At 33.7% G+C, this 22,742-nt stretch overlaps 1 protein-coding gene across 4 annotated transcripts in view; it reads right to left on the bottom strand.

The window, feature by feature from the left end:
- Positions 1 to 22,742, bottom strand: part of VTI1A (vesicle transport through interaction with t-SNAREs 1A) — a 205,989-nt gene that overhangs the window by 138,964 nt on the left and 44,283 nt on the right. For 2 of the 4 annotated variants that reach the window (XM_081955441.1, XM_081955439.1), the window contains exons 4-5: positions 8,164 to 8,241; positions 2,259 to 2,279 (exon numbers count right to left, since the gene is read on the bottom strand). In XM_081955441.1, the coding sequence (XP_081811567.1) occupies positions 2,259 to 2,279; positions 8,164 to 8,241 (99 nt within the window). The remainder of the gene's footprint in view (positions 1 to 2,258; positions 2,280 to 8,163; positions 8,242 to 22,742) is intronic. The other 2 variants (XM_081955442.1, XM_081955440.1) reach the window with 1 other exon arrangement.

The raw sequence follows: 22,742 nt of genomic DNA, 5'->3' as shown, positions 1-22,742 counted from the left end.
ACATTTTATTAATAGCAATATGAAAAAGTACACAATTGCTTTTACGATAATATCTCCTTAGGAGAGTTGTAATTTAGAATGCCTATGTCTAATTATTTGATTAACTTAGAACATCACTGCATTAGCCATTCTTTGGACTTTAATGTATATTTTACTCTGTGTACAAAAAAACATATCTTTACAGATTATCCTTGAGCCAAAAACATAATTAAAAACTGCAGCAGTGAAACTTCTGCTCTTTAATTTTGACTTGAAATCCCCTTTTCAGCTATAGACTTCTTATGATTCCTAAAATGTTTCTCTATTAAAAATCTAAAGGATTATATATTAAGCAAACAGGAATAAAATTCAACCCATGCAACATACTTAGTAGACCTTTAAAAATTAAATAATTAAGGTTGCATTTTACTGGAATTCCTGAAAAATTAGTCTGTTTTGATAAGTCTCTTAATATATGTTTATTGAGTATACACTATGAGTATTATCATCAATATTTAATTAACTTTGTTATAAATAATCTCCAACTGCTTAGTCCAACATATTCTGGAAACAAGTCAGCAGTTAGGGTTTACCAAGTTAAATACATTTGTGTCCTCAAATTCTTCAACTGTATTTTTTTTCTTTACAAGCATCCAATATTTATATGAAGAGTTAAGAATGTATTTAATATAAAATATAATATATATATGTGTGTCTTTGTCTGTGTGAATTATATTGATATAGAATTTATAAAATGACTGAATAAAACATGAAATTCCCAATCTTGTTTATTGTGGTTTTAAAGAAAATAACTCTTTGGGTTACTACATTATTTTGGTTGGAAAACTATATTACTCACTCAGACCTGTTCTAATTTGAAATAAAGCTTAAATGTATGATGAGGAACTATTTGCTTTCCTATCAGCATCACTTCCCTTCCTTCCAATTTTATATCTGACTCTCCTTTGTGCTTCTTATTACCATTAAAACTGAATTCTACGTTTTTAGTACAAGTCTGTACTTTGATTACATTATTCTGTATAAATAAGCATATATGATGATGATGATGCTAATTAATAAGGATAGAGCTGAAGAAACCGTTTACTCAGTTGCCTTTTTATAATAGTTGTTTTCAAAAATTGATAACATAATAAATACTATCTATAATTCACATGGATGCAGGAAATTCAAACTATTTGATTGATGAAAAAAATCTTGATTTATTAAGGAAATCTAATTTTTTTCTGTACTGTACTTCATTTGGTTATTCTCCAGTTTTTCTCAATGAACAAGTTCCCTCTCTGTCTCACCTTTTTGAAAAACATGCAGTTTATAACAGAGGTCATCCACCAAATACCACAAGAATAAACAAGCAGTTTGTTGTTCTGTCTTTCTTTGCCAAGAACTGAAAGATGTTATTATGCCACTATCTCAAAAAACTGGTTCCCTAGCAACTTCTACTATACCAAATTCTAGGAATAAGAATTTTACTTAAACTCTTTGTCTTCATACACACACACACAGAGAGAGAGAGAGGGGGGGGAGGGAGAAAGAGAGAGAGAGAAAGAGAGAGAGAGAAAGAGAATTGTGTAAGCAAAAAATAAAACCAAGGACAAATCTAAAAAAAGAAAAAGTACTCTAGAAAATGTCAAGAAATAATCATTTGATGATTGATATTACTTTTGAAGTACTGTTATCTCTTCTGGTCATTTCCTAGAATGAAAAAGGACTCTAATTTGCATTCACTACAGCATATGCACAAATAAATAATAAATATAGGAAGCACAACTGAGCATACATCTACAGTTCAGTATACGTGCATGCAATATTTTCATATTGTTTTGTATGCCAGTAGATCTACACAATGAGGCATTCCTTGTACCTTTCAAGCAGAGGGGTTTTTCCCCCTACTGTTACTGTACCTTCTGTTGTGCAGATATCATTACAGGATCTGATTTCAACATGGTGTTCAAACACATATCAAATACTAGCGTTTTTTGTTTTCTTTTACAGATCCTTTAAATAATTTTTTTTCTTAGTGCTATTAAAGAATTGTAATTTTAAAAGTATGACCTAGGGATTCTGATGAAATGTATGATTATTAAAGAAAAGGGTCACATAGTGCTAGAATATTTTTAAGGAGATATAGATATAGATAAATATAGATATATAGATATATATTGCATGCGTTCTGCAGATTTCTCTGCAAGTGACCAAAAAGATTTATTCAGATATGAAAAGCTAGCTTTAAAGAAAAAGCTAGGCAACAAAATACTCACCTCTTCACGTAATTTTATCAACTGCAACATGAATGCACAGAAAAAGATAAAAAGGAAAGAAATGGCAGGAAAGAAAGATCAGTTGTGTGACAGGATACAGAATTAACATTGACAATTTATCTGTTTACATGTTTAGCATTTAAAAATCACAGACAAACACATTAAAAGACCCTAAACATAGACTACATGCAGAGTTTTTTGAACGAATAAAGATCACTTTCGCACACTGTCACATTAAACAAAGAGAATAGTGTGAAATTCTCTTTTAAACCACATCTAAGACACTATCATGAAATAAAGGGGAATGACTTCATAGAAGTCTATAATACAAAAAGGAGAAAACAAGTTTACTATTCCTCTCTTCTAAGATAGTACAGCTGAAGTGATTTTGTATATACAAGATTTCTATGTTTTTTTATTTTGTTAGTACTGACATCTGCCTTTTTATGTCTCTCTATACATCTATCTTACTAAATCAGCTAGAATAACTATACTGATGGCTATAGAAATGCCAGCTTATTTGCAATTTTAAACTCTACTATTTTTAATCCAAATTTACTTAGTCTACACTATTTAATATTGTAGATTATTACTATGTATTCAAATAATATAAATAACTGAGGAACACTGTTTTATTAGACATTTTGATTACACCATTCTTCATCCTTTTGAAGAGAATTTACTTCAAAAAGTTATTACATTTCACTATTCTGCTCTTTCAAAAGATGTATCCTAAATAACTAAGCAAAAGGTGAATCCCTTCAATTGATTTTGTTAACTCTACTGCATAATAACCTACATTTAAAATAGTACTTTAAATACTATTGTGATTGTGCTGAGGTATAAATACACTCAGTCTATTTGCATAACACACATGTAATATTTTAGTTATGATGGAAGGGAAAAAGCTTCTTTATTGAGAATGTTATTTTACAACTGAGAAGGTTTCTTCTTCAACTGGCCATTACCAATGTATTCATACATTTGAAGAATAATTTTGAATTAGGGTGTAAATTTAGAACATTTTTCTACACACAAACATGCACACACAAACAAACAGAGAGACAGAGAGATATACACAAATAACTGAAATGATTCCTTATGCTCACATTGTTGATCTAGACTTTAAACATTTATAATGCCAAGCAAATGAAAATGAAGACATTATTTTAATTTTTAAGAAGAGTGCTGCATTCGATAGCTCTAGTTTTCTAAAGAGAAAAAAAAATGAATGAAAAAGCATGTTTTCTAATCCAGCCCCACCTGTTCTTAAATTAAAAGCACTCTGCAATCACTCTTTGGTTCGCTTTCTTGCTTCCTCCTCACTTTGCTTCTCCCAAAAGATAAACATTCGGTTTCCAAAAAAAGATGGTTTGCAAGTTTACTGCATCCCTATCCTCGCCCCCATCCACTTTTGTAGGTCACCATTCATGTAATGGCTATGATAGTTTAAGGGGCAAAGTTTAAAACTACTATTCTGCAATAGAAACCATTCGGGGCATGACACTTTGCCATAGTGAATGAAAGTTTTAAAATGCTCCACATTTGTTTTTTCAATAGTTGTTAAAAAGAGAGAGAAAGAGCGAAAGAGAGTTCTATCTTGTTTGTGCTGCATGGCTGAATTTAAGCTCTGCATAGGATTTACAGCTAAGCTAAATAATGGGTGGTTTTCTTTTTTTAAATGATGTCTGAAAGATATTCATTCAAATTAACAAAAGATTTTTCCCTCATTTAACAATTATGACACTTGATGACTTGCTACTACTTCTGTTTTTAAAAGCAATATCCTAACCCGGCCAAACTCAATCAGAAAGCATAAATGTGTGCAGACACAATTTCAGGTTATAATAATCAGCATATTTTTGAAACAAAGATTCTTCTCTTTTACTTCCCCTCCTCCACTTGATACAAGCGGTAATCTGTTCCTTTGTAGACAAAAAAAAAATCTGGTTTACGCTGGTTTGAACCAGTGGAATCTCTTGTGACTAAGCCTTCTCCTCTGAGTAGAATCAAAACTGCATCACGGAGAGTGCATGGGTCTGTGAGGCAGATCATGTGACATGGAGAACCGCGGAATTTCCCTCCCAAGAAGCTGATAACGGCAGTGCCGTCTCTGCCCACATACAGATAACGAATAAATGCTGAACTCTATTAAACGCCCTTTACACATTATCATGGGTCGAACACATAATTTTCTGAACTTGTGAGACAGTCTATTTATTTTGCTATATACTCTCGGTATGTAACAGATTTGTGACTGGTAATGATCTGCTCTGTCAGGCTATATGAAGTGATACCGACCTTCCTTAGATCTTGGGGAATTAAGTTGACCCATTTCTCTTTTCCTATCTGAAGAGTTTTAGAGTTTTGATACACTATATGCATAGGCAATCCAAGTCTTTATCAGAATTAGGATATCAAAAATTAGGCAGCCATATAATCACAAAATATTTCCTCTAGGTAAGAGCTGCTTTGTTGTACTGTATTTATCAATTTACACACTTACACTGCAATTAGTAAACTAATTATTTAAAAAATGTCTCTCATCCTAAGAGGTCTAGTTATATAGAGATTTCTTTTTCTGACATTCAATTGTGTCCAATTCTCAAAGTCTACCTGTATAAGTCCCTGTAGTTTTCTCGGCAAGGTTTTTCAGATGTGGTTTGCCATTGCATATTTTCTAGAGCTGCAAAAAAGTGACTGGCACAAGGTAGCTTACCTGGCTTCATGCCCTAGTTGGGAGAAGAGGTCACAGTTTCCCAGTTTCTACCTTGATGCCTTAACCACTACAGCAAACTGGCTCGCTATATGGAACTACTTCCATTATTTTATTAATGAAATTATAATTTCATATACTTTTGAAAGAAGTTAACAATCTAGCATACTATTTATTAACTCTGTAATTAGTGTCCTTATCAAATAAAAATATTAAATAAGACTATAAACTGATAATGTATTCTATTTTTCTGCATTGCTATATTTCAATCTTTCCAGAGAATTGGTGATGTAATCAGAATAATTTAAGACACTCCAAAGTATTGCTTAAACATTGTTACACGAAGATATAAAACCCACTGAGGAAGAAGATATATATAATTTTGAATAAATAACTAATATTAGTATGGGGAGAAAATAACAAAAGCACTTAAATATTCTGTTTTCATATTTTAAAATGTGTTTCATTTGATTATAATGGAACAAAAGGCAAGATACACTCAGAACAAAAAATATACAGTTCATTGAACTCAGTATAATTTATCCAAATTTCTACTTTAAATACTAACATGCAATGTAAAAAATAGCAGCTTTTACATAAAGTAGTATGTCAAGTTAGTCTTCACTGTCTATAGTACCATAGAAGATAGGCAGAACATAAAAGTGTTAAGTAAAAAAATAATTAAGCTAGACATATAACACAATAATTATCTCTAATGAAGCTATTAGTACAAATAAGATTGTTGTTTTTTCCTCAAGGATCAAAATGCTGTAATCTAGAATGTCTAATACTTTGCCAACCATATTTTCCCAATCATATAATCTATTACAAATTATTTGAAGACATATTCTATGTATTTATTAGATTTAACATTTTTTTCATGGATAGAAAAACAATGCCCTCAAATATCTAGACTTGAATTTACTACAGAGTGTTGATGTAAAGAACATAATAATACGTTACAGATAATTCTGTCTATTTCTGGAAATGCCTAATCTAGATTTGTTCTAGTGTTCTCACTTTCTTTGCTCCCTTAACTATGTTACAGGTAGAGTGTAGGTTTTAATACTGCTAGTCAGTCAGAACTAAATATTTGTGCTTATGTTTATAGAAAACTTGCTTTTCCATTATTTATGCATTGATTTATGTTACTCCTGATAAATTGAATATGAGTGTTATTCTTTAGTTTTAAACTTAAATGATTATACCAAGAACAGAAGAATTTTATAATGTCCAGCATAAATTATATTGAAGTCCTATTCATCAATCAGAAACATTAAATAGGAAATGCTATATATTGAAAGATTATTTCCTGAAGTTTCTAGATCCAACCCCAGAGGAGCTGACCAGTGTATAAAAAGTTACTGAAAACTTTTCTCACTAACTATTGTCAAAGTATATTAAATCTATTTACATTTGCTCAAGTTATAATTATAAATTTCACAAGTTTAGCGATGGATGAATGGATGGATGGATAGTATACTTGATATCAACCAAAAGGACGATATAGTTAAATAGAATATTAAGTGACTTTGGACAATGAAATCATATTTTTTGCTATAGAGTAAACTTGCTTTCTATGTTAATTTCATGGCATTATCTACCAATCTTTCCTTTTGTTTTTACATGTGTATCTAAATTTATTGTTGATAGTCATAAAAAACATAGTTTTCACCACAGGATAGACTGATTCTTCTTAAAGGTGACAATAAAATAAAGCATGTATTCTTTCAAACAATGGCTTAAATTTTATAAACACTAGTATTTATTTTCTTTCAAAGTTCATAATATGAAAGCAATGTGGAAAATTTAAGTTTGAAAGTAATACCAATATTTTGGCAGAATTATCCTGTACTAAGATAAGTCACCAATAAATTTAATAAAATAAATAAATTCTGTGAAAAATGCTAAGTATTTTAAGACCTTTTCTGAAAGATATGTCCTCTTTCAGATGTTTAAAAAGAAAAGAGAAAACAAGCTATGTGTAAAAAATACTATTATTGAATTACATTAGCTATGTATGTTAGCATATATGTTAACAGATCATGGAATATAAAATAAAAGCATAGCCACCTACATTTTCATATTTTTAATTATTAAATTATTAAATGTATATGTTGGCCCACTCCCAACAACTCTAGGCAGTTTTAAAGTTGAAGGTTCACTAGATTTGTTTGTCTGAGTTATATCACATATAGATTCTATTTTGATACATAACAAATACTATAGACATTTGCTTTAACTCTTCTATTAATGTACTTTAGAGAAACAAAGACAAAGTACAACAAAGTAACAAATAATACATTCTAAGCATTTTGATCAAAGTTATTACAGAAGTAGAACAGTGGCAAACAGTGGCAAACTTTTCACAATATTAAATAATTATACTTTTATCTTCACCAATTCACATTACTCCAATGTACATTATCTTTCTTATGTGTGAAGTTGTCCAAACTTTATCTAAAAATTGTATAATGTATTAAAGCAAATAAAAAATATAGATCTTTAAGATTATAGACTAATCTTTGGGTAAAAGAAGAGTGCATACCCATAAAAACAAAATAACTTTAAAAAGCCTTCTGAACACTTGCAAATATTGGAGACTTAGAATAAAATATTTAGAAATTTTTCACATTTCTTAAAAATGCTAACATTTTATACTAAGCCAGTTACACTTATATAGTTTTGATATAATTTCAGTTTTGTACATAGAAAAGAATCTGATTCAAAGAAGGAACTACTCTGAGAGAGGAAAAGAAACTGTCACATTCTGAAATCCCATTTTCATTTGTTTTGCCTTCCAGTGTTGATTTAATTATATTTCCCTCTTATCAAAGCTGTATTATGTGACTTTATATTCCTTTTACATGTGTTTGGGTTTGTTGTCAAACACTGTGTTACAAAGTACTGCTTAAGCACAAAATAATAAAGAAAAGAGAAGAAAATATTTTGGTTTTTTGTTTATTTTTTTTAAAAAAATAGCAGACAGAGATCCTAAGTAAAGGGTTAAATTGTAAGATCTCCAAGAATCATTTTGAAGTTGATTAAGACCCCAGCTTTGCATTAAACAGTATCACTTCCACATGAGTTGTTACTAATGCTGTTAAGAAGCAGCTTGAGAAGCCCAGTGTGCCAATGACCTCCTTCACCCTCCAGCCACCCACTAGGGCTTCTTGATTAGCATCCTACCTGGATCTCTGAGGAATTCCCATCATCCCCTAGGAGCTCATTCCGCACCTCGTCACTGTAGGCAATCCGTGACCTTTTCTGTAAAAGAAAAAAGAAAAACAAAGAAATGTGAGCAAGCAAAGCTCTGGAACTATCACTATCAAGGTTGCTAAACTCAAAACCTCGAGAGCCCTCTAATGGATACCTACTTAATACAAATTTCTAAACTTCTCAAGAAGTTGTTTTAACAAAACGATGACAAATGTAATAAAATCACCAATAGGTTTAGAGTAGTTTATAATTGTTACATCAAATTATCCTAGCACTTTATAGAAAAAAGAAATGCAAAACCTTTCCCATTAGATTTAGTATGAACTAAATTGCATTCTCCTTCTTTCTCCAATCCTAAAATCTCCTATTGTTTTCTATAATCCTGTTCTAAATAAAAGTGTCTGATTACAATATCCTCTATATTTTTACCAATATTAAAAGAACAATTGTTACATTGTATGCCATATAATTCAGATTCTACAATTAAGAGTTTCCCTCTAATAATTAAATTATTATGCACAGATATGCCTGTAACAAAAATAAAAATCATAAAAAAGAGCAAGGGGGAAGAAATTTGACAGTTTGTTGTACTCCAGCCACCATATATCAAATGTAAAACTTGTAAAGTAAAAATTCTTATATGCCTAAAGGCTAATAGCATAGCCTAGAATCCCATTGATTGGAACCACACAGTAAAATCACTACTCTACACTCAAAGGGGGAAAAAACATGGACAAGGAAAATATATACTTTTCATTGGGTGTTTGATTGATTTATGTAAACTGAAATGCAAAGAATTACTGAAAGCTGCTGTTCAGGGGGGAAAAAGTAATGTGCTCTTTTTTCAATAAGAGGTAAATTCAATAAAAGAAATTCTTCTTGAATATTAGATTTTTTTTTTACCACAGAATGTATGCTGGACTTAAACTAAATGCAGTACCTTGTGTTTTATCTTTTTCCAATATCATGTAAAACAAGTGAAAATAATAACACTGAGAATGAAAGTTAATATGCAATAGCATCCTATGCCAAAGCTCATTAGATGAACACGTACAATGCAAAATGATAAATTAAGACTTTCAAGCAAACATATGTGGATTTAAAATGAGGAAGAACTAGACACCTAATTACTCATAATGCAATGCATGGCCATGGTCAGTTGTGTTACTGGTTTCCTTTTGGTTAATTTGCTCTAAAGAATTCACTGGGTTTTTCTCATGTTCTTCTAAATTAAGTACCATTGGTTTATAAGCAAACTTGAAAACAATAGAAATGAATATTGATTGCTTTCATGATTGCAAAAAGATTGATGTTACAAAGCTAGATTGGCAATCTCCATCAATTATATAAGGTCTACAGAATTTACCTTAGTTTCTATACTAAACTATATAGTCTGTACAAAGACTATATAGATGTTTAGAAAGTTAATTTAAATACATAATTTCATTTTCTAAACCTTTTGTAAACTGCACTAACATAAATGAAGTGTGTGTGTGTGTGTGTGTGTGTGTATGTATGTATGTATGTATGTATGTATGTATGTAATTAGTTTTGCTTTTGTTCTGTGCATAAAAGATGCATGAGGGTGATGCCCTAATTAACTTTATTTTTAAAGCATATTTTTAAATGGAATTTAATGGAAAACTAGCATATACTAAAAACACAAGAGCCTCCAGAATCATTGATATTTCCAAGAATGCCTCTGAATTTGCTATGTGGCACTAGGCACTCTTATTCTTATAAAATAAAAATGATGAGTGGTTGAAGCCCAGTCTTTTGGTTATAAAGGTGTCCACTTAGGAAAAAAGATAAAGGAAAGCTAAAGATTAATAGTTGGTTGGTGAGGATGGGAATAAATAAAAAGGATGTAGAGAACAAAAATGCTAATTCGCCTTTTAGAAAATGATGTCATGCCATTTTAGCAGCCATTTTGTGAACTGCCAAACATTCAGCCAAATTACTTGTTCTGGTTACATTTTTTTAAAATTGTGAAATGGACCTACCAGTCCCAAAATATTGAGATATCACAAACTAGCAAACAGAGAAACCAAATACAATACTAGTTAAATCAAATCCCTCATTTTTCTCAGAGGTAAGATGCAAAATACTTTGAAAATATCTTTTTCAGTGTGTCACAATGCTACTTAATATAAAATACATTTTAAGCTATTGCTGCTGCGGTTGCTAATACTACCACCACCACTACTACTACTGCTACTACTACTATTATTATTATTTATTATGTGTATATATCAGGAAGAACAATCTCACATTAACAAAGTGAAAATAGCCATTACAGCATTAAAGGAAGTGGGAACCTTTAAAGAAGCTCTGGTATCACAGTCCCTGATTAAATTATTCATTTCATCACAATGGGAGACTGCAGCATGCAAGAATTTCATATGGAGATCGATTTTGTTTTTGTTTTTTTGTTTTTGTTTTTGCTAAAAAGCCAATAAATTGACATAGAATGCTCAATTATGATGATACCTTATTTTGTGTTTGTTTTATATAAAAAAAGGAATGAAGTTACAAACGCATGTTAGTCATGATCCAATTCTTCTGTTCTATTTAAGGCTTCCTACTTTATACTGCTAATGTCTAAGCTTAGTCATCCTTGATCAAACAGCTCCCAATAGATATAATATGTAGTGATTTAATTCCAGCAATTTAACAGCAAACCATGACTTACCCCAAGTCTGCCTTCTTCTAAGCTACTAAACTATGCATATTCTTTCAGGCCTACAACAACCCCAAACAATCCATCCTTTTAAACAGATCTTCCTCTCCCCATAAGCAAACATATGACCAATTCAGCATCCTAGAAGATGCAATATGGTAATGATTTAAAGTCCTTTAGTCTCAACTCTACAGCATGATATACTGATGAAGACAATAATAATGTTAGGCATATTCTATTTTTTCTTTTCTCTAATATTTCCTGTACATCCCATAAGTATCTGTAATAAATTATATCATTATTTTGTATTATTTTGTATATCTCTTACATATACTCTAGAAGTGCAACAAATAATTACACTTCCATGAATTCAAGGGTTTCCAATAATGGTCTACATTATATGAAAGATGACTCTTTAGAGGCAGGGTAGGCAGTTGAGGGGATCAAAGAACCCCTCAACAAAGGATATGTGAATTTACTTTAATTCATATATCCTATGTTGTAAATTCAAAACCCTTACATAGAACACGGTTCCCCAAATCCCAGTTTGTGGCCCACTATTAGTTCATGGCACATTAGGAACCAGTGAATCTTCATCTGTGCATGCATGAGATTGAGGTAGCACTCAAAACCATTATCTCCCCGATCTGTGGGAAAATTGTTTTCCACGGAAGTGGTTCCTGGTGCCCAAAAGGTTGGGGACTGCTGACACAAAAGATCAGCTACCGTATTTTTTGGAGTATGAGACCTTTTTCCCTCAAAAAAGAGGCTGAAAATCTGGGTGCGTCTTATACACTGAATACCGCATTTTTTGCCTCTCAAAACTCCCTTCATCAAAATGGCCATGCATAGCTTTTAGAAGGCTTTCAGAGAGGTCCTGGGGGCTGGGGAGGGCAGAAATGAATGAAAAACGGCCCATTTTTTGCCCCCTTCCCCCAGCCACCAGCAGCATTCTATAAGATTCCTAAAGGCTATCCATGCTCTTTTTTTTTTTTTTACAAAAAATGGGCCTGTTTTCATGGAAAACAGGCTATTTTTTGCTCGTTTTTGGCCCCCACCCCATCCCCAGGAGCACTCTATAAGCCTCCTAAGGGCTATTCATGTCCTTTCTTTGAAGAAAAAAAACGGGCCTGTTTTCGTGAAAAACGGGCCATTTTTAGGAGGTTTACAGAGTGCAAAAACTTTTTTTTTTAATTTTCCTCTTCAAAACCTTGCTGCATATTATACTCTGCATATTATACTCTTAAACGTCGAAAAATACAGTAAGCACTCTAGGAAAACCTAATTGTACTTTCTTGCAGTCTAATGTTTGTAAGGGTCAGAAGAGATAACCAGAAAGATAAAAAAGAAAACATCAGAGATAGATTGGTGAGTTCATCCTCTTTTGACTCTGACTCTTCATCCTGCTTGCTTTAGCTATACGTATCATGCAGTCATCAACAGGCTATCATAATGAATAAAGTTCTGGACTGGAAAATAGGCCAACTCCAAGCATGCAGGTTTTAAAACCTAGAGTTGGTTAGAAAATAATATCTGTCGGAAAATATATAACATGAATCAGACATTGCAAGCTGGGCTAGAAGTCTGTCTTATATTTAGATTCCATTGTACAACTATTTAGTGCAATATAGTTACATCATTCTTAGCACAGCTAATGTATATTGTCACACACCTTTTTATCACATTCTCAATAATAAAAGCTTTATAAAACTACTAAGCTTTTTGCCTACAATTAGAAGCAACTGTACAATATTCATCAATAAATAATTTGATACTACTTTTGATCATAATTTCATTCCAAAATGAATTGATCACAGAGAAGATCAAGTCTTTGAACTAAAGTGCCTATTTGTTCTCTTAGCATCTATCTAAAATATCAACACAGTAGTCTCATTTGTCTTTAAAATAATAACTCTAATAATCTTACTAAGAACTTTTTATGAAGCTGAATGTCATTACGGACAGCAAGATAAATTTAATGTAACCAAAATAAAAGAATAGAAGTGCATTAGGCTCTCAACTTTGCAAATCTTTACTGAGTATATATTTACACTGTAGCCGAATGCAAGCCTGAGACTTTGTGCTAGAAAATGTCACACATACTACAACAGTTTGAAGGAATTCAATTCATAATGCATTTTATAAATAGTTAATGACTTCTATACATAAGCTAACCAGGCAAATCAAGAAATTGTCAACAATTTTAGTCTTAGTTGTCAGTTATCACTGTCTACAGTACTGCTACTTTATATGTATGTTTCCAGAAGAGACAGAAGTTTTCCAGAGTTCAAATCCAATCCTTTTCTGAGAAGTCCAATATGAGTTTAATAGTTCCTATACGCCCAATAAAGACTTCTTTGTGACAAGTTTTTTGTTTGCTTTTTCCTGCACCACATCTTGCTTATGCAAGATGATATGCACACCGAAGCATTCCTCAATATTACCAGGGAAAAGGTATGATTTTGTGCAGTTAAATGGCAAAGTTTATAAGAATACAGCATCTTTAAAAAAATAGCACGGAGAAATGAGGTGATGATATCACCAAGAGAAGCAGGAATCCTAAAACCAATTGTCCCAAACAGTGAACTCAAATGACAATCCTACGAACAGAACATCTTGAAAATATGAGAAATTCTTCACTATCTTTTCAACATTTAAACTTCCAAATTTCACAGAAAAACAGTTCAATTTTTCACAGCAACCACACAATTTTTCAGAAATTTATGCATTATATATGGCCTCATTTTCAGATGTAATACACAGTCATTGGTAATTAAGCTATTCATCAAAAGTCTAAATTGAAAGGATTTGTAGACAATTCAAAGTAATAATTTTTAGATATCAATGGTATATTGATTTGTTAGGAATGACAGTCATGGTACTGGAAATTTGGTCACATTTCACAAATGTGTAAGCAACATTGCAGAAAATAGTAAGAAGTAATTTAAAAAGAAATTAAATATTAGTGATAGGAGAAAATAAAAGTAAGCCTAACTAAATCTATTTTAACCAGCACTATTCACTATACATTCCATACCTTCTATCCCTGCAAAAAAAACCTTTGCTACACTTTTCTATACTCCTAATCAACAACATAAGTTTTCCTTTTTACATTGATATGTTTCTTAGTGACTTGTTGAAAAGCAAAGATCTGCTCTGCATATCTCTGCCTGGCATAAAGCCGAACAACATTGCCCCAGTTTTGTTCACTATCAATTATTTCAATCAAATTCTACACATTTTCCCAGACATACTTATTAAACTAATCCATCCACTTTCATACACAGAAAGTTTGTTGCATTCATTCTTGCTTCCCTTCTATTTTTCCTTTTGTATAAAGAAACAATAACAGCATTCTTTGAACCATTAAACACAGATGTCTTCACACATGTTAAAACAAGTCATCCAGCCACTTCATAAACAAATCACATCTATATTTTAACATTTTTTCAGATGTACCATCTGTACCTGCATCTTACAACAGTGATGACTTACTTTTTAGTTTTTCTTTGAAATTAACATTTCTAGCATTTATTTTAATATTGCTATAATTCCCATACAATTTTTTTCAAGATTCCCTGACTTCAGCTGTATTCCGAGAATTTCATCTATTTCATATTTAATTCCATTCACTCTGTTGAAGATTTCATTAAAATATTTTAAACGTTCACGTTGCTTTTCATCTTAAATATTCTTTGCTCTTATTATATTTTTCCTCTACGTACACATTATACTTTTCTTCCACATTCATTTTGCATAATATCATATTCATGTTTTTTCTATCCATATTCTTCATAAGTATATTAATTGTTCTTTTTTAAGCTTTGTACTAGTTTAACTCTACACACTTGTATCATTTTAGAGTAGAGTAGAGTAGAGTAGAGTAGAGTAGAGTAGAATAGAATAGAATAGAATAGAATAGAATAGAATAACAGAGTTGGAAGGGATCTTGGAGATCTTTTAGTCCAATCTCCTGCCCAAGCAGGAAACCCTATATCATTTTAGACAAATGGTCATCCAATCTCTTTTTTAAATCTTCCAGTGTTGGATCATTCACAATTTCTGGAGGCAAGTTGTTTCACTCATTAATTGTTCTAACTGTCAGGAAATTTCTCCCTAATTCTAGGTTGCTTTTCTCCTTGATTGGTTTCCGTCCATTGCTTCTTGTCCTGCCCTCGGGTGCTTTGGAAAATAGCTTGACTTCCTCTTCTTTGTAGCAACCCCTGAGATATTGGAACACTGCTATCATGTCTCCCCTAGTCCTTCTTTTCATTAAACTAGACATAACAAATTCCAGCAACCGTTCTTCATATGTTTTAGCTTCCAGACCCCCAATCACCTTTGTTGCTCTTCTCTGCACTCTTTCTAGAGTCTCAACATCCTTTTTACATTGTGGTGACCAAAACTGGATGTTATATCCCAAGTGTGGTCTTAACAAAGCATTATAAAGTGGTATTAACACTTCACGTGATCTTGATTCTATCCCTTTGTTTATACAACTTAGAACTGTGTTGGCTTTTTTTGGCAGCTGTACCACCATGCTGGCTTATATTTAAGTGATTGACATTAGAACTCCAAGTTCCCTCTCATAGTTACTACTATTGCACCTGCTACCACCTGTACTATACATATGCATTTGATTTTTCTTGCCTAAACGTGTAACATTACTTTTGCGCATTAAATTTCATTTTGTTAGCTAGCGGCCACTGTTCAAGAGATTCTTCTGTATCTTAAGCCTGTGGTTGGTCAGCCAGTTATAAATCCATCTGGTGGTGATGCTATCTAAACCACATTTTTCTATCTTATCAAGTAGTATCAAGTAGTATGTTGTGGCCTACTTTATCAAATGCCTTAATAATTCCAACATATATAGCCATATAATAATATATTTAAAACTTATGATCAGGACACAATATGGTAGAAACAGATGTTATAATAAACATGATGAACCAATATGGACTGGTTTTCAGGTCTCTCCTGCACATGCTTAGGGGGTGCATGTGGGGCATACACACATTTGCAGGAAGGTGGGGCACACATGCGAGGGTCATGCATGCACATGCGGAGGTGGGGGTCACATGGGGAGTCACATGCACATGTGTGGGGAAGGGTGCATGGGGATCATGTGCGCATTGCATTATGGGTGCATGTGCGCGTTTTAAGCATGCAGCAACAAAAAAGTTACCCATCACTGTCCTAGACAGACATCATTTGATAATGCATATTTTTGCATATTGATTCTTTTAAAACCCTACTCATCTATATTTGCTCAGTTCTGTATGCAATTTAGCTTTAAATAACTGGTCTACTTGATCCAAGTCTTAACATTTCCCAACTGCACACAGGCAAGCACAGTTAAATTAGAAAGAAAATGAATTAATTCAGCTTAAACTAATTAAGAACTCTGATCTATAGCACTTGTGATCTGTATAATTTTACATGTACACAGTACATGTACCCACCATTATAGGAATACTGTTAAACTATAATATAAGCAAGTCGAACAATGAAGTTCGACTATCACTAATTTTCATGGGCCTCACATAGAAAAGCAATTGCATAAATTACTTCACCTAGGAATTTAATATAGTGTTATCACCAGCCACATGGTGAATAGATTTATAATATTTTCCATGTGGTAGGCTAAGTTGCATATGAATTAAATAATATATTGCTATTAAAATACAAGCAGTTTTTTCCATACCTGACGGATAGGGTATTTGTTAAATTATTGCCAAAATAGCTACATCAGCATCTTCAAAATGGAAGCAGCATTGGGAAGAGAACCAATCATTATGGTACAATGCCAATTTCATGACTAAATGAGAATTAGACAGGAAAAAGTCAGGCCCAAATAACAAAATTTAGGATTGATATTTGTTTTCATTTTCATCTTAATTTTTATTTTATATTTTAAATTATTAGTCTTAGTCTGTGGTTTTAGGATAGGCAAGTTCACTTGAATTCAATATTATTAGTCAAAAGGAGAACCACAGTATTTTACAACAATACCTCAAACTTATAAATGCATATGATATCTATACATTTGTGTGTATGTGTGTGTGTGTAAGCCTTAATTCACAGTTATTTTAAACACACACACACACACACACACACACATATATATGCTGGTTTTGTTGTATTCGGGTCTTTTCCCGTGTAAGGTTGAGATTGTCTTTGCAACGTTTCAGCAGGATCTCACCTGCCATCTTCAAGCGTGGGCTCAAAATGTGGGCTTAAAATTGGAACGGAGCTGCCGTCTTTCTGTAAGTCTTGGTGGGAGGGGATGGGGTGCTGGCTTTGTTTCATTTTAAGCCCACATTTTAAGCCCACGCTTGAAGATGGCAGGTGAGATCCTGCCGAAACATTGCAAAGACAATCTCAACCTTACACGGGAAAAGACCCGAATACAACAAAACCAGCATACCTACACCCGTGAAAATCTACGAAAACAAACATATATATATATATATATATATATATGTATGTATGTATGTATGTATGTATGTATGTATGTATGTATGTATGTTGTATTTGTGCTGATAAATAAATAAAGGGAGACTAGTATGGATCCCAGTAAGGGTATGGCTAGCTGATGAGACCTAAATAGCTTGAAATGGATCCATACTAGTCTCCCTTTATTTATTTATCAGCACAAATACAACACAAATATAAAAAAGTAACATTAAAAATAAAAATATGGGTTTCTGCCTGGATGGTTTTCTGTGATGAGCCGAAGGACAGAAAGAGGGAGGAGTGAGCTCCCTCCCATATTTGGGCATACCAGGGGTTGTAACACAAATATATATATATATATATATATATATATATATATATATATATATATATATGTGTGTGTGTGTGTGTGTGTGTGTGTGTGTGTGTGTGTGTGTGTGTAACTCAAAAAATTATAATATCGTGCAAAAGTTCATTTATTTCAGTAATGCAACTTAAAAGGTGAAACTAATATATGAGATAGATTCATTACATGCAAAGCAAGATAGTTCAAGCCGTGATTTGTCATAATTGTGATTATGGCTTACAGCTCATGAAAACCCCAAATCTACAAACTCAGAAAATTAGAACATTGTGGAAAGGTGCAATATTCTAGGCTCAAAGGGTCTCACTCTAATCAGCTAATTAAGCCATAACACCTGCAAAGGGTTCCTGAGCCTTTAAATGGTCTCTCAGTGTAGTTCTGTAGGAATCACAATCCTGGGAAAGACTGCTGACCTGACAGTTGTGCAGAAAACCATCATTGGCACCCTCCATAAGGAGGGAAAGCCTCAAAAGAATTGCAAAAGAAGTTGGATGTTCCCAAAGTGCTGTATCAAAGCACATTAATAGAAAGTTATGTGGAAGGGAAAAGTGTGGAAGAAAAAGGTGCACAAGCAGCAGGGATGACCGCAGCCTGGAGAGGATTGTCAGGAAAAGGCCATTCAAAAGTGTTGGGGACTTTCACAAGGAGTGGACTGAGGCTTGAGTCAGTGCATCAAAAGCCACCACACACAGGCGGATCCTGGACATGGGCTTCAAATGTCGTATTCCTCTTGTCAAGCCGCTCCTGAACAACAAACAACGTCAGAAGCGTCTTACCTGGGCTTAAGAAAAACAGACCTGGTCTGTTGCTCAGTGGTCCAAAGTCCTCTTTTCTGATGAGAGCAACTTTTGCATCTCATTTGGAAACCAATGACCCAGAGTATGGAGGAAGAATGGAGATGCACACACTGCAAGATGCTTGAAGTCCAGTGTGAAGTTTTCACAGTCTGTGTTGATTTGGGGAGCCATGTCATCTGCTGGTGTTGGTCCACTGTACTTCATTAAGTCCAATGTCAACGCAGCCGTCTACCAGGAGATTTTGGAGCACTTCATGCTTCCTTCCGCAGACGAGCTTTATGGGGATGCTGACTTCATTTTCCAGCAGGACTTGGCACCTTCTCCCACTGCTAAAAGCACCAAAACCTGTTTCAATGACTGTGGGATTACTGTGCTTAATTGGCCAGCAAACTCGCCTGACCTGAAACTATGGGACATTGCCAAGAGAAAGATGAGAGACATGAGATTGAACAATGCAGAAGAACTGAAGGCCGCTTTTGAAGTATCATGGTGTTCCATAAAACCTCAGCAGTGCCACAGGCTGATAGCTTTCATGCCACGCCGCATTGAGGCAGTAAGTGCTTCAAAAAGGGCCCAAACCAAGTACTGAATACATATGCATGCTTATACTTTTCAGAGGTCCGATATTGTTTGATGTACAATCCTTGTTTTATTGATTGCATGTAATATTCTAATTTTCTGAGATTGTGGATTTGGGGTTTTCATGAGCTGTAAGCCATAATCATCACAATTATGACAAATCACGGCTTGAACTATCTTGCTTTATATGTAATGAATCTATCTCATATATTAGTTTCACCTTTTAAGTTGCATTACTGAAATGAATGAACTTTTGCACGATATTCTAATTTTTTAAGTTTCACCTGTAAACATACAGCAGAAAAAACTTTCTTCACACACTTTTTAAATTATATTTTAGTAATGTTTAACCAACTTCAAAATCAGCTATAAACTGTGTGTAGTAGTAAAGCAAGAGTTACATTCAGACTATTTAGATGCACCAATTTATCCAACATAAAGGGGTAATTACACAATAGAATTTCTCTGTCTTCTTTTAACCACAACGATCATGTGTCTTAAGTAAGTAAAGAAGGGTTATTCTTATATTTGGTGAACTGACCAATCAAAGCCTAGATATAAAACAATCTATCAGTTTTGATTATGTTTAACAACAGTTAATATCTAAATCATACAAGAAGAAAGTAGGCAGGTCACTTAGGTCTAATGTTATCAAGTATAGTAATATTTACTGTATTTAAGTTTAAATTATAAGAATCGTTCCTACTTTTTTCATCTACACATAAATTAACACACACAATTTTAGAAAAATCAGATATATTTGGGATTGTGGGAAAATTCTTATATCTGCTTGGAGCAAGTAGCTGTATTATCTACAATTATCATTCTAAAAATTCAGAATTACATCACATTGGAATGAAAAAACCAACATATTTACCAATTACATTCAAGCATATTTACTAAGCATTAAACACACTGAATTTGAGAAGCCTTATTCCTAAACAACTGTTTACAGGTTAATGTGACCTTAATTATTCATTAAGACATGATATCTAGCATTATGCAAACCAATTCTATAACAGTTCAAGAAATACACATCTTAGTGCCTATTTATATTTGAGATGAAATGCCCAGGCATAAATTTTTTGCCTAAACTTGATTGATTGATGCTATTTCAAACTTTATCAAATTACACATACATATGCACATATGTGTATAGCTTCCAGGTCAGCCATATTTCTTCCATGGACTATGCAGTGTCAGCCCCTAACTTGCAAGAGGAAACTCTAGCCTTCTGCCCTTAGTCAGTAGATCAATATCTCCTGTCCAATGCTCTTCAGTCATCATGCTGTAAAGTCACTGACCTAGAAATCAGAGGTGTAATGAGATCTGTCACAATCAATTTTAATCCTCCACTGCCAAGCAATGATATTGAATATATTTGTTGTACAATATGCGGCAGTGCAGCAAAAATAGGAATCTGATCCATTTCAGCTCTGAGTGACATAAGAGAGATCAATTTGAGATTTAAAAGTACATTCAAATTTTGGAATCTTGAAAATTAGTGATACATTAGAAACCAAAATATATACCACACAGAACATGTGCCACTCATTATTATGTTGGTCTTTTCCTAGAGTTGTCAATTAACAGCCCTGCGCAAGGTATCATGAGCATGAAAAAGGAAAAAAAAGTTGTTCCTATAAGAGCTACAGGTATAAAGATGTTTCAGTCTTGATTTTGTTAGTTATACATTGCATATTGAGCTGTTGAGGAAAACTGATTTTGCCAAAGGACCAATTGAGTATACTTAAATAAGTGCAGATTTTTATTTTTAGATTATACTACACTATGCCAAACAAAATGCCAATCTTGATGATATACAGATGAAGCCTACCAATGTAAACACATGTAGGTATGCTGTTTAAAAATAAAAGATGGGATTTCCATCTATATAAGCAAGATATAAAGACACATAAATGCTTACCACATGTTTCGCAAAACTTTTTTAACTAAATAAAATGCAAATGCAAATTTTGAAATATCATTTCCACAAAACTTCAGGATATAACTTCAGAAAAATTCAGGACATTTCATCATATTCATATTTCCAGTATGAAAATTCAGCAAATCCATCTCCCCATGTTTAATAAAATATATAAAATTTAATACAAGCCTATGTAATATTAAAGGAGCAATTTTCTACCAATTTTACATTATAATAGCAGCAGGCAAAAAGATGATTTAAAGTCTTAAACTTTAAGACTTAACAATTTTAAAACTTCTGTTGTATATCCAGGCAAGAGTCCTTATCCAGGTCATTCTCTTGGGCTGTATTTCCACTTTAAATATATTTTTTGTTTTGTGCTTTTTTATTAATCCAATATTTCAGCATCAGAAGAAGCCACTGAAATGGGCAATCTTGCCCAGGTAACAACCAAAATGCAGGAAATCATTTTGCCAAGTAAGCGGGAAAACAGTATCAGTGGCTCCTGCTGTTGCGATCGGATGGATGTGATCATTGATCGTAGGATGGATTGGCAGTCTGGGGAAAGCGTCACCTGTAGGATACTGTTAATCACTGCCCCCAAGTGCAAGAGTCTGGTGGTGCGCTGGAGATAACTCTTTTCCATGTTCACAGAGAAGCCATGGTTCTAGAGGACGAGCATTGTGGTGCGCAGATCCCACTGTGCTTGCCTGACGGACGACTGGATGAGGATGTTGTCCAGGTAACATTGTATGCATACCGGTTGAGAGTGGAGGTGAGCTGCTATTGCGGCTAATAACTTTGTGAAGATCCTGGGGCCTGATGAGGTGCAGGTAAGCCTCCCTGAGATGTATTGATGTAAGCAGATCCCCCTCCCGAATGCTGCCCAGGATGGAGTTTAGGGACTGCATTTTAAAGCGTTTGTACACTACATGGAAGTTGAGCCATTTTAGATCGAAGATGGCTCTGCACCACCACCACTACCACCCCGAGCTCTTGAGGACTAGGAATAGTATCAAATAGAATACTAGGCCCTCCTAACCCGGTGGAACCAGTTTGATCGCCTTGATGTCTAGAAAGTGACGAACCCCGGTCTCCATGATCACTCTCTTGGAGGGATTCCGGGGAGTGGAACAACTGAGGAAGTGGGGGGGGAGGAATTCCACGGTGAGAATTATCTTTATCCTAGAAAGCATCTGGAGCCTGGGGAGGGCGAAAAATGGGTCCACTGTGCCATTGTGCACCTAAAGGAGGGGAGGGTGAAGGCTCACACACGCATACGCAGGGGGAGAGTGCATAGAATTATGGGTGTGGGCAAGCGTGCACACAACCCTCCATGCTCCCCCTGCTTTTGACACGCAATGGCAAAAAGTTTAGCCTCCGCTGGCATAGACACTCTTTCATTCTTCTTTATTAGCTCAAGAACACCTTAATCACTGTAGAATTTTTCTTTTTCATAAAAGGTCCCAGGATAGATCTTGCACACTCAAGACTATGAGTACTTCAGTGTTTTGAATTATTAGTAAATGGGAAGAATAACTCAGTAAACCACCTGAATACATCTTAGTAGAGAAAGATAAGCCCACATGCAGTATATATAACACACTACCTAGAGGGAAAGCTTTCTCAGAATAAGAAATTACTTGTTTATTTAACTATCTGTATTCCACCTTTGTAGTTTCAATGTTAAAAGTACTTTTGGCTTGCGTAACATTATATGAATGCTAAGACTTGCTTTAACAACAA

This window comes from Natrix helvetica, assembly GCF_964273705.1.
Source record: "Natrix helvetica genome assembly, chromosome: 5".
NCBI lineage: Eukaryota > Metazoa > Chordata > Lepidosauria > Squamata > Natricidae > Natrix > Natrix helvetica.
Note: the sequence above shows the minus strand (reverse complement) of the source record. Positions and strands in the feature narration are given on the sequence as shown.